This window comes from Lipotes vexillifer, unplaced genomic scaffold (genome assembly GCF_000442215.2).
Source record: "Lipotes vexillifer unplaced genomic scaffold, Lipotes_vexillifer_v1.1 scaffold302, whole genome shotgun sequence".
NCBI classification, from domain to species: domain Eukaryota; kingdom Metazoa; phylum Chordata; class Mammalia; order Artiodactyla; family Lipotidae; genus Lipotes; species Lipotes vexillifer.
The window spans coordinates 2,516,422-2,529,801 of record NW_006798913.1 but is presented as its reverse complement, the minus strand read 5'-3'; the positions used below and the strand labels follow the sequence as shown (position 1 = coordinate 2,529,801).

Sequence of the window (13,380 nt, the reverse complement as noted above, 5' to 3'; positions counted from 1 at the left end):
ACTCTTTCCAAATTTCCTTTCTACCATACTATCCAAACATAAAGAGTAGAGTTTTGTGTTTACAGTGAGTAAAATACAGATTTTCTTTTAACTGGCAGGTTTCTGAACAAGGAAATTCTCTAAATCCAAACATATTCACAGTAGATTTACTTAATATTCACTGATGGTCTAACACTTAATTGCTGCTGTGAGGGTCATTCCTGTGTCAGCAAGTACTGCCTGCCACTCATCAGAGCAAAAGGGATCACACTAGGTACAGTAATCTAGGGGCTGAGCAGATAATACATGAGGGATAGAAAAAATGAAATGGTAGAAAAACTGAAAGAGCAAGGGATACAAAGATGGAGACATAACAGTTTGTATCCTTTGCAGAACAAAAGCCAACACATCCACTTTTAACCTGAACTGTATATATCTGCAGGGGCATGGACTTCTCTGAAAGGTGGGCAGTCAGTTCTTGCTCAAAGCCTTCAAGCCAACAATAATATTTGTACAGATACAGGTCAGAGTTCCTTTACTTAACAGGAGAGAGAGAGAACCCAAAGTGATGCTGTTTTATCTCACCAAAACATTTTATATGAATATATATGCTTTGTATTTTAAACTCCTTAAATTAATTTTAAGTGAACTATTATGTAGTATAATTGTTTCACAGATAGGAACACCATGGTCAAGCATTCTGGCTGTAATTTTTATTGTTTCAGATTTTTGCCCCAGTTTTGGTAAGAGTGATATTCACATTTTGGTAAGAGTGCCTCACATGGAATACTTTCCCTAAAAAGTTCTTGACACATCTGGATTGACCACAAAACAATCTGAATTTACAAGATATTATTTAATTGTACGTTTATATTTTTTGATCTGTCTCTTCGAAGATCCTCATCTAGGAGACAGTACCTATGCGGGGACATGAAAGACGCCACAGCTCTTAGCATGAGGTCGAACACATTATATGTACACCAAATAAATAGGTCAGCACATCATTGAATGCATAATCGGTCCTTCTACACTACATGCACAGAAGGAAAACTTACATGGTAATAGCTGATTAACATTGAGTCATACGTCCTAAATATCATACCTTTTTCCCTTGAATTCCAGGTAAACCCAGGTATCCTGGTTCTCCTGGCGGACCCAGTGCTCCTGGTTCTCCCTAAGTAACACAGAATTCACATGAAGATCACAGGCTTACTGCTTGTGAAAAACCCCACTGTTTTTATCTCTATATACATCTCAAATTTAAAACTGATAGTTAAAAATTTTGTTAGAGTTATTACTATAGAAATAGTAAAGAATAGTAAAGTTCACTGAAGTCCCAATAAAACTTCTTATATTTTTTCCTATCTTTGCTAGTTAAGAAATTCTGAGATCACATCATATTTTAAAATTTTATAAATATTTGGTATTTTTATTATATTTATAATGTCAACAATAAATAATAAAGCAGTGAAAATAATAAACACAGGTATCTCTCTTTGTATTTACTAATACTTTCCCATCCTCTTGAAATTGCTTTTTCTCATAATCTTCCTTTAAAAAAACTTATTTTATTGTTACAAAACTGGTAAGTAAATAGAAGTAATAAAATTATTGAAAATCTCATTACCCATTATTTTTATTTGGTTATATATTTTTCCCTCTACCTCTCACAAACACATACACAACTTAGATACTAAAATGTGCTGTGTATGCATAACTTAGGTAAACATAATCATTTACTTCAAAATATATTAATATTTTGAGTTCTTTACATGCCATTATGTTTTTTTTAATTTTAAATTACAGAATAGTATTCAACTATATTGATTTACCATATTTAATAAAATTTCTATTGTTAAACATTAACTTTCACAGTTTTTATTTTTATAAACAATTTTGGGGTGAACACCCTTGTAGTTAGATATGCAAATTTATGATTTTTACTTTATATATGTGGAATATTATTTTCTTAGACATAAATTCTTGAGCTGTTTTCAGAACAAGGAATAGTCCATAAGTTATCTTAACTCAATTTTTCTACTCCCTATCATGTCATAGGGATTATTTCCTTTTTTAAAAAAGACTTACAATGTGAAAGTATATAATGATGATGTATCAACAATATTTAGGTTAAAATTGTAAGAGATAGGACATGCTCCTGAATATGCTTCATGGAGTTTTGGTTTTGCTTTACTTGCTTTACCATTAGTCCCAAACTCCGTCATATTAAATAAAAACAACTTTCTTCTGTGGAAACTAAGTTCTGTTCTCTTTGCTCACTGTGAGCTGTTGAATATTACTCTAGATTTTTAAAGGCTAGAAGAGAATTGAAAATCTGATTGAAATAAACATCAACTATTTGGTTTGGAGGAAACTGGTAAAGGCAACTGTGACTCCCAGACTGAAAATAAAGTCCCATCAATCAGCAAACAAAGAAACTGCACCACCAGGGGAGACACACACTCATTCAGCCACATAAGAGCGTGATATACTCTGGACCAGAGAAGATGTTCATATTAGCATCCAAATTTTACTAATTCTAGAAAAACCAAACTAAAGCATATTTCATGCCTTTATTACCCAAACTATGATAAAATATCAAAAAAACAGAAATGAAATTGGCCCACATCCACCACTGGCTTTCAGGTACCCTAATTTTATGTTAAAAGGTAATCCTTCATTTCATCTATATTTTCTTAAGGGATACAAATGTTAATCTCATCAAATAATGAGAGGAACTCATACTTCTTTGAAAACATTTCCAAATGCTTCAAAACAAATTAATTACCTTGAGCCCAGAAGCCCCAGGCAGCCCTTGAAGTCCAGGTTCACCTTTATTTCCCTGTCAATGCATCAAAGCCATTTGAATTTTTTTGAATTTAGTCACCATATATCTGATACAGACACTTAAGGGAATACATTTTAAGCAACTTTTACATTTTCAACTTTCCAATTGTTTGAAATATAGAATCTATATGTGAAGCTTACTTATTAAGAAAAACTCTTTTAAGCAGAAAGTGAGTCCACATATTTATAAAGCTTTCTACCAGTCTGTCTGATGCTGGCAGCTCCAAGTAAAAAGAGAGATTCCAATCTTTAGGGACTGGCACTAATTAGCTAGGTCTTTGTGCTGCACAAGCCAGACCCATGTATCTTAATAGCATCTTCTAGGCTGGAAATCTTCATCTTTCTCTGTTTTGCTTTCTCTGTATGACTCATTTTCAGTATGCAACTGAAAAAAGAAAATTAGCCTCAAATGCACTTTTGAGTGGCTTTTGGAAGAAGCACGAATCAGAAAACTTTTAGTTTGCGATCTTTTTCAGGATTCCAGTGCAGTTCTTGCTAACAGACATTTGGAAAGCAAGACCAAGTTGTCAGAGCAAAGAATGTAAGATAGGAAAATAGGACTGGTTATAAAAGACAACCTGCCTCCTGGATCATCAGGAGAGATTGTCAGTGGTGGTTCTGACTTTCAAATATACTTGGACACCTGAAATCACAACCCAATCAATGTCTGGCAAAAACCTACAATTAAAGAGGTTGGTGTGACACCTAGAAGTGGGGGGTGATGATCACCCAGAGCCAGGTCAGGCTCACTGATCAGAAAAAGGAACCACTTTCATTCTCAGCTCACATTGAGAACCACGTGAGCATACTATTTGGACTTAATTAAAGCATTTAGCACATAAAAGCATGATTATACCATAGAACAATGGTTCCTTAAATTTTCTAATTTTCCAAATGATTAAGCTGAAACTCAGAGGTGACAGGACTTGTCAAAAGCTACATGACTTGATTATGTTAATATACCCTGATGTCATTTAGATAATATTTTATAAAACTGGAATATGATAGGGTAAAATAGACTTATAAATGGTTCAATGGCTATTTTAAAAAGAGGTATTATAATCTAAATTGGAAGTTTTCTAAAGATCTACCACAGAATTTCAGCCTCATCCCTGCCTTGCTTAACACAGCTTTTTTTGTCTTACTCTTGAACTTATATCAATTGTTACTGAAGGCATAGTTCACAAATATATTAGTTGACAAAACCAGAGGGATAAGGTAACTTAGAGGCAAATAAACTATGGCCTGTGGGCTAAGTCAGCCCAATGCCTCCTTTTGTAAATAAACTTGTAGGAAACATGGGCACATCCACACCGTGGCTGCTTTTACATTTCAATAGCAGAGTTGAGTGGCTGCCAACAGAAATTATATGGCCCTCAAAGACTAAAACATGTCCTATATGGCCCTTGGCAGAAAAACTTTCTAAGACCTGAAGTAATATACTGCATGAAAACAAGTTGAAATGTTTCACTGAAAAGATTACATTTAAGAGGTGTAATTTTAATATCTTGAATCTATTTTTAACAAAATAATTGTAGAAGGACAAGATGAGGGAAATCAAACTTTATAGTAATTTATGTAAAAAAAAACTGTGATGTTAGAATCAGCCACTTGACTCCGCAGCCACAACAGCAGACCTACCCAAGTGGTGGATGCCACAAATACATTGTTCTAACGTCTTTTATGGAAAATCTAGCAGGTTTAGTTGACCTCCAGCTCAGTGTGAGCCAACGATGCTAAGTGGCTAATTAAAAATGCTGACAAAATCTTAGGCTGCGTTCTTAAGAATTAGAGGATCCAGAACATCATGGGAGAGTCCATTGTACCCAGGTATTTAAGGAATATACAACTACTCTATTTTGTCTTACAACATGACCTTGCAACATGATGGAGAACCTCCACCTGGCAAGTGCACACTTACTACTGCTAGGACTCATAGTGTTCCAAGCACCCACAGGGTCCACCTCTGGTGAGAAGGCAGCTACTTTTCCCTAATCACTGGGCTCCCAATGACATTTTATCCTATCTCTTTCTAGGTACTTTAGAATTAAAAGTAGAGTAGATTAGGCCATCTACTCATTTTGTATGCCAGAATCTATTTCCCTGGTCTAGTTAAAGGTTGAATGCTTCCAAAACAGCAATTCCGTCACTTCCTTTTAGAAGGCTCTCCTAGAATCTACTTATTAAGTAGTCGAGAATAGTTTCTTGCGTTGAGCCAGAAGGTACCAGGTCTGATCCTCTAATAAAAAGAAATTCTCTTACACATGTCTCTGTACACCTAGAAAATGGTCGAATCATGGTACTCAGAGTGCCAGTTCTAGCTTAAGAATGACTTCACCTGACACCTAAATATATTGTCAAGTGTGCCTTACTTTTTAAATGTGAAAGTTAAGATAATGTGCCATCTTATCCATAGTCGCAAGGGAGGATAAAACTCACTACAAGGCATTTTACAAATAAAAGTTCCACATACATTCCACTAAATAAAAAACCAAGAAGAGGACTTGGAAGTTGGTAAAGTTACCCTCAGTGGTCACTACAGATACTCTAGATGGTGGGCTGGGTACAGAGCCCCAGAGAGCTCTGGGTATTCCTCAGTCCCCTGAGCTGCCAGTAAGGGAAGAGGGCTCTGCAGAGAGTCATGCAGGATCTTGGACCTTTTCCAGCTTAAACCAGGCCTGCTTTATGCTTTACATTAGCGTGTTTTATATTATAGCTTAGTTTTTGCCTAAGACTTCATTCCTACAAGTGCTTGTTCATAGAATTCAAACCACTTTCAAAATAAAATCAATGTAGTTAAAACTTTGACTGAAGTACCTAAATGGTCACTTTGCACAAAGCCCTCAATCTTGTTAAGTTAATTTTCTTTACCTTAGATCCTGGGGCTCCAGGCTGACCTGGTGAGCCTTCGCTTCCCATCAAACCCTACATTTTAAATGGAAATTGCAAGAGCAATTTAGAGAATAATATTTTTAAAATATTCAATCAGTTTTCAAGTTATACATTACCATCATAATCAATCCACTAAAATACAATGCAAGATATGGGAAACATCCCTACACACATCCAAATAAAGGATAATAAAGAATCAAACTATGCAAGATAACATGAAGGCTGGCAAAGCCCTTGTAACTTGGTTGCTTAAATCACCTACAAAGAGCAAAAATGACTGGAGAGCTAGTAGGAGACAAATGTAAAGAAAAGTTTCTTTTTTCTACACTCTACTTTCTTCCTTTCTCATGATGGGCAAGAATTAGATTTCTTCATAGATGTTATTTTGGTCAATTTTACTTATGTTTTCTGTTTTCTTGAATAATGATTTTAAAGAATTAAAATCTAATAATTTCTCTGAATGTAAGAATGTCTATTCAAGTTACAAATGGCCATATTTTTAGTAACCATATAATTCAAAATAAGACACTGATAACTATTCTAGCAACAAGGAACTAATTTAATTTAGATTCCATTTAAATACTATTACATATATAAAAAACATTGGCTTTCTCTTAATCACAGCAAAGGAAATGTGATGAGCAAAAAAATATTCAATTAGTATTATCAGAAAACAGAATCTCAGTATAGTCACATTGAAAATAGTATGTCATCACTACTATGGTTTGCTATCAATTCAGGATTTATTACAACTATAAAATGTAAAATATACTAGTCATAACATAGTTTGAAATATTAGAAATATTAAATATAGATACTCTTGAAGTTCAATGAAGTTCTAGTCAATGCTTTCATTTTCTGGAGGCTAACTTAAATACTGGTAAATAATCAAGTTGCATTTAATATTTCAATGAAAAAATAATTTGGTCTTGATGATGCAGGTAGAGGAAGAATATTCCATTCAAATCTTTCACCAAGATCTTATCAAATCTTTTCACTGGGTAAAATATCTGCTTTTTTAACTTACATAATTAAATGAAAGGTCATAAACTGTCCATTTTTTTTACTTAAAAAAAAGCTATTACAGGCAATTTGATTCATAGATTAAAATACACATTGCTTCTAACAATTTACTTTTAGAAATTATTTATGGAGTCCTATACACCATAGGATTATCATAATTTCTAATATCATACTCATATGTCCCTTTACTCCCCAAACTTCCAAAATTACTTGTTCACTAATTTAGGATCTTCCTATACTACCTGTTCTGAATATATTCTCCCTCATTAGTGTAATAAATTTGTAAATTTTCTAAAAAATAACAAAGAATATTTATTGAGTTTTAGACCTTCTCATGGTACTCAGTATTTTTTTTTAGCTAGGTTATTTGTTTTCTGGTTTATCTACAGTAAGTGTTCTTAATCCTTACTTGGGTAGCCAACTTTTTGAGAATCTGAAGAAATCTAGACTCCTCTAGAAAAATGAACATAATCTTTTTCATACAAATGCATGGAATTTGTGGATCCCAAAATTCTCATTGCTGAATCCTTCCACCAGTTTTGTGAATTTCAGAATAAGAACCTCTGGTACATAATGACAATATTTCAAACACCCCAGTAATAATAATGACATTAACATACAGGTATCCCCGGAGCTCCTTTTTTTCCTAGTGGTCCTGGAGGCCCAATTTCTCCCTAAAAATCAAATACAGATCAAGTTTAAAATTGCAGAGTATCAATTCATCTTTAGAAATTTCCTGCCAAAGCATTATGAAATGAAAACTCAATATCAATCAGCCCAATGTGTCTGCCTTTCCTTCCTATATTGTAAGACGAAGCAATGCAAGGTAAAAAATCATGAATCTAACATCTTAAAGACGTAGGCCTAGGGTCTGTGGAATTATTAAGGAAAATATTTTCATTAGGAAATCAGGAGCGGCACTGTTATTCTTTCAAAGGAAGACCTAGCAGTTCACACACAGTTAATGAGGTGAGACAACAGAGGGAAAAAAATCAAGTGAAAAAATTTCTTATTTACCGTAATTTAAGAGCTATGATAGTAAGTACAGATTAAGAAAAATTAGGACACAGTTTAATAGCATTTAGACTTCAGATTTGGGGATTGTGGCTGACCTGATGCTCCAAGGGATTTTCTGATTCCAGAACAACAACCCTGGAAAGAATATCCTCTTTGAGAAGCAGGAGAAGTCTTCAAAGATCCCTCACTTTAATAAAATATACTCTCGGTTATGATTGTGATTATGAGGATTTGGAAGTGTGCAGAAACCTTGCTAGAAGTTGAGCAGCAGGAAACAAGAGGGCTGGAGGTGTCTGAGGGGACATGCTCAGCTTTTAGGAAACTGAACACTGGGCCAGCTATGGGGAGAGGGCAGGAATCTTTAGTACCTACAATGGCTCAGGACCCTCAAAGGGCACTGAAATGGTACCCGTGGCTACCAGCAGGAGGCTCTCCATGACCCAGTTAGGCTGACAGGATGCCCACTAACTAGGATGAAGCAATGAGCTCAGCATCAACAATTAAGACAGGAGAGGCAGAAAACCACAAGACTGAGAATCAAGAGGAATAACAATGAACTGCAGCTGTCAGAATGGCTAGAAAGAGAATTTAGAACTATAGTGAAATCTTTACAAATGAAAGAATGGAATCATGAAAGACTACTAGGACTGAAGATAGAACAAGAGACTAGACTATCAAGAATAAAAAGATGTTATTGCACAGGGATATATATATATATATATATATATATATATATATATATATATATATATAAACTGAATAACTTTGCTGTCCCTTGAAACTAACACAATGGTGTAAATCAACTATACTTCCATAAAAAAGAATAAAAAGATGTTATTAAAATTTGAAATGAAAAATATGATTGTTTAGATTTTTTTAAAAATCAATTGATGGCTTAAACAGCAGATTAGACACAGCAAAGGGAGAATAAATAGACTGTTAAATATATCCAAAAAATTTAACCAGAATTTAAGAATCAAGGATATGGAAGTAAGCAATTTAGAGATGTAGAGGACAAAATTAAAAGGAATAAAATATGTCTAACTAGAATTCCAGAAAGAGGGAAGAGCAGAAGATGAAGAGAAGTAGCATGGAGATTAACAGCTCATGTCTTCCAGAGATAATGGAAATAGTTCTACAGAGCCAAGAAGCAAACTAAATTCCCACCCGGATGAATAAAGAGAAATCCATATCTAGATACATCGCAGTGAGTTTTAAGAACACTAAAAACAAATAAAATACCTTAAAAGAATCCCCAGAGAAGGGACAGGTCACTTACAAAAGAATGATGATTCAAGCAAGAGCATATTTTTCATAGTTAACCATGGAAGCCAGGAGATGACAGAAGAAAAATTTCAGTGTATTCAGAGGAAATAATCATCAATCTTGAATTGTATACTCTACAAAATCCTCTCTCAAAAACATACTAGTAATTGAATAAAACCTGAAAGTTTATAACCAAAGTATTTGTACTAAAAGAATTTCTAAAAATACAGTTTAGTAAGTAGTACAATTTTCCCAAAAGTATGGTCTAAGAGCACAAGATAGAAAGTAACTAAGTAAAATAGAAAGCATGTATGTAAATCCAAATTCATATCTGTATAAAACAACAACAAAAACTAATTGTAAGGTCAAAATAATAGCTTCTGAAATTATATCATGTTTGAACCATTAACTGTTGCCATGAATGTGGTAAAATGTATTCTATGTGAAGAGACATCACCACTTTGCCCTTTTCATAATCAGATTCCAGGCCCAAATCTTTCACCTTTCATTAGTACTTACTTTTTGTCCCATTAATCCTTGGTTTCCAGGAAATCCTGGGATTCCCTAAAAAGAAATAAAGTAGATTTTTAATTTAAAAAATTTAGACTGTATCATTAAAGAAGAATAGGCCATAACTGGAGCTTTAACTTGTAAATAATGCAAATCATCAAACATATCTCTTGACTACATGAAACCACTACTTACATTAATCAAGTTTTGGAAAAGAAAAATTTATGAGATTTATTATTATACATCTGATATTTAAAGTTTTAAATACAGGCTTTAAAAAAAAGAAGCTATGAAGATATTAATCTTGGCTCTTCTTTCAGACCAACATAAGTGATAAAATAAGAAGGATATTTCATTTGAACACTTTCTTATGCTACTTATAATGATTAATGCAAAAAGACTGTCAAATCATAGGAGTTCAGATTCAGTACAACAGTTCCAAAGGCCCTCATAGTCTCACAACCATAACTGAAAACTAATGAAACTAAATAAATTCAGTTTCCTCCAAATTGAGCCTTGAAACACCCAGGAACCTAACTCCTTGTATAAGATATGGCAATCTTTCTCCTAATGATTCCCTTGCTGATAAAATTGTGGAGCATATGCAGACCAGTTTGTAGAGAGACAGAAAGAAAGAAATAGAGAACTCTTTCACATGGCTGAGCCTAAATGTATGAGTTCTCTAGCAAGATTCAGAGAAAATTAATGCTAATTGTCTGAATTTGAGAATAACGTGAGCACATTTAATAATGGGAAAGCAGTTCTATTGTCATTCACTGCATTTTCCAAAATGATCATTTATCAAACAAACAGTGATGGTACTAATTAATTTTTATTTCTTATTCATTTTTCTTAGCTCCTTTCTTGATGATACTTCAATTGAAATAATGAATAACATTTGTTTATATATATATATATATATATGGTGCCCAATTTTGAGTACCACTGCTGTTCTTTGAAAGCCCTGAAGATGCAGAGAGCTTTCAAAGAAATACTGATGGTGCCCAGTTTCCCTGTCCTTTGAGTTTCCTTTTCTGCCAAAGTCTAGACTTTGGCAGAAAAGGAAACTCAAAGGACAGGGAAACTGGGCACCATCAGTATTTCTTTGAAAGCTCTCTGCATCTTCAGGGCTTTCAAAGAACAGCAGTGGTACTCAGTAAATCAGGGCAACTAGATCAAGTATCTTCAACAACAGGGAAAGTCTGCCATTGTTTTGATTTTCAAATCTTGACTATTAATACAATACTGGTCCATGTGGTAGCCACAGTTACAGTGGAAGATATGGCACACAGTTCTAGTTTTAAGATCCAAACTTAAATGATAAATTGGAATTCAGTTTGATCCTATTTGGCTCAATTAGTTCTCCATGGCACTACCTCCTTTGCAGAGAAAAGTTGTTTGAGAGCAAAGCCCATCAACAAGGGACTAGCATTCTGGTTGCTTTATAAACATACTAACTAGAGAATAACATAAAACAATATAAAAATTTAAAGTAACATTATAAAACATGAGCACAGAATACCCTATCAGCACTCTAATCATAAAGCAAGAGTAAATAATTGAGTTACAAGTATAAAGAAAACAGAGTGAAACGAATTGTATCCTTTCTAAGGCAGAAAATGCATACTCTCAACACAATAAAAGTCAATATTGTTCAAAATAAAGGCTTCCATTTCAACAGACCATGATTTGGCATGAAACCACCCAGAACCAACTCTCATTCAAATACACACTCATACAAACTCACCATAATGATTAAGTTCTGAATTTAAATAAAATTCAAATAAAATCTGTCTGTAGAATCTTATCAGATGCAAGGTGGCCATACATGGTTCTGCAGCTGTGTCAATACCGTGTTGCTTGGCCCCAAGAATCTCTAAAGTAATCCTGCAATTGCCCTGATACTTCTCAGACCTGAGAAGCTGAATTTCATGCTGCACAGAACTCTTTGTTACTTAAGGTTTCAACCCTATTCAAGTTTCTATGCTCTTACACAATCTATATTAGTAGGAATTAGTTACTCCTGTTTTTGCAGCCAATCCCACCGTCAGCAAGGCTATATTCTCACTCTGGGGAAAAATAAAATTATGCCTAAGCAGTGCCCTGGCCTCACTTCCCAGGAGATCTTGAAAGCACCCCCCCACCCAGGTCACTCCCTGAATTTGATTTAACACCTTTTATCTGAATAATTCTAATTCTGAGCATGGTCTGCATTAGGACATAACCACAAATCTTACATTATTTCAACATATCCGATATTGAGGGTATTTGGGAGATCTCAGATTAGGAAAAAAATAGATCCCTTTTCCTACTGCCTGTGTTCATAAGTTAGTAAAACATGAATACATGTCATAGATATGCAAAAAAGTCATAATGTCTTCTAGGTCCAACTATACCAAGAACTACTAAATACTTACTTTATAAACACCAAGCAAAAAATACATAAAACTATATAATATTTTTTAAAAATGTAAAACTGATTTATAAAAGCAATTCCTGGCAAAACTAATATAATGCCATGAGCATGCATGGAATAAAAAACTGTTCAGAGAGAGGTTCACCAGAAGAACTGAAATCACTCAGAGCTATATTAGTTAATAAAATTCTCCTAGACAATATTTTCCTGGGTTCCCAATATATTCACTGAAATTGACTATAAACTTTGCCAATTTTACATTACTAGAAATATTATTCAAAACCATTTGAAAGTTACCAGTTTGTTGATCCAAAAGTATTTAGCAACAATTACTTCATAGGGTAAATGTTTTTCCAAGCAAACTATTTTATATTTCATTTTCGGCCTGTGTGGTTTTGGGTTCAGGCAACTGTGAACATGTGTAAGTAAAGACAGAAGCAAGAATTTCATCTGGTGAGAATAAAGGGACATATTTCCTCCATTTCTGTGATTTCAGCTTGGGTTTGAGGAAGAGCAGAAAGTCAAATGGAAAATCCTGTGTAATGTTGTGGTGAAAGAATGCTGGCATGAAAAAATGTTCTAGAAGCTTCTCTGTAACCATTAAACCATTGTTGTATAACAAAAAAATCATTAAAAATAGAAATGCATAATTTAGAATAAAGGGTTTGGCCCCTATTTCCTAGAGACCACTTTATAATGAAGGAAATGTGTCTATGATGCGTTACTTAAAAAGATAGGATATCACTTTATACTTTTCCACATGCAATGGAATACTTTACTCCTGAAATTAGAGCATCTTGGATCAAATCTGCTGTTAAGTAATGCAATAATTTCAATGTGCTTAAAAGAAATCTAATCAACTAATGGTATTTTTAAATCAAAAATTTCAACCTTTCTACACAGTTGTAGAGATATTTAATATCATACAGTTGTCAAAATATTAGAAGCATATTATGTTTTCTTCTATTATATCAAGAAGTGATTTGTTCATTATTAAAGATGCAATGACTACAAAACACATATGTTGAAAGTATCATTCTTATTAGCTACAAAGATTATACTTATTATTAATAAAGAGCATAGAAGAGGCAGTTAAAAGTTTAGATGCTGGAGTCAGCTAGCCAATTATCTAGTGCTGATTGACTCCAGGCCAGTTATTTAAATTGGAATCTCAGTGTCCCCATCTTATACATGGAGAAAAATAATAGAACTTAGCTCTAGGGTTGTTACATTATATGAATTAGCTCTCACAAACACTTAGCTCAGTGCTGGGACTAAAATGAACAAATTTTCATGACTTTTCACAGCTCCTCCCTGACCTTTGAAAGTCACAAAATAGATGAAGTCAATTCTTTTCCATGTCTCAAAATTTGTCCTCCTCCATTTTGAGGATATCTTTTTTTTTTTTTTAACGTGTCTTTCCACCTTGC

General features: G+C 33.8%; 1 protein-coding gene across 1 annotated transcript in view; it reads right to left on the bottom strand.

Annotated features, from left to right (window-relative positions):
* Positions 1–13,380, bottom strand: part of COL21A1 (collagen type XXI alpha 1 chain) — a 129,885-nt gene that overhangs the window by 10,059 nt on the left and 106,446 nt on the right. The window contains exons 17-21 of the mRNA XM_007471192.1: positions 9,544–9,588; positions 7,362–7,415; positions 5,698–5,751; positions 2,768–2,821; positions 1,082–1,153 (exon numbers count right to left, since the gene is read on the bottom strand). Coding sequence (XP_007471254.1) covers positions 1,082–1,153; positions 2,768–2,821; positions 5,698–5,751; positions 7,362–7,415; positions 9,544–9,588 — 279 coding nt within the window. The remainder of the gene's footprint in view (positions 1–1,081; positions 1,154–2,767; positions 2,822–5,697; positions 5,752–7,361; positions 7,416–9,543; positions 9,589–13,380) is intronic.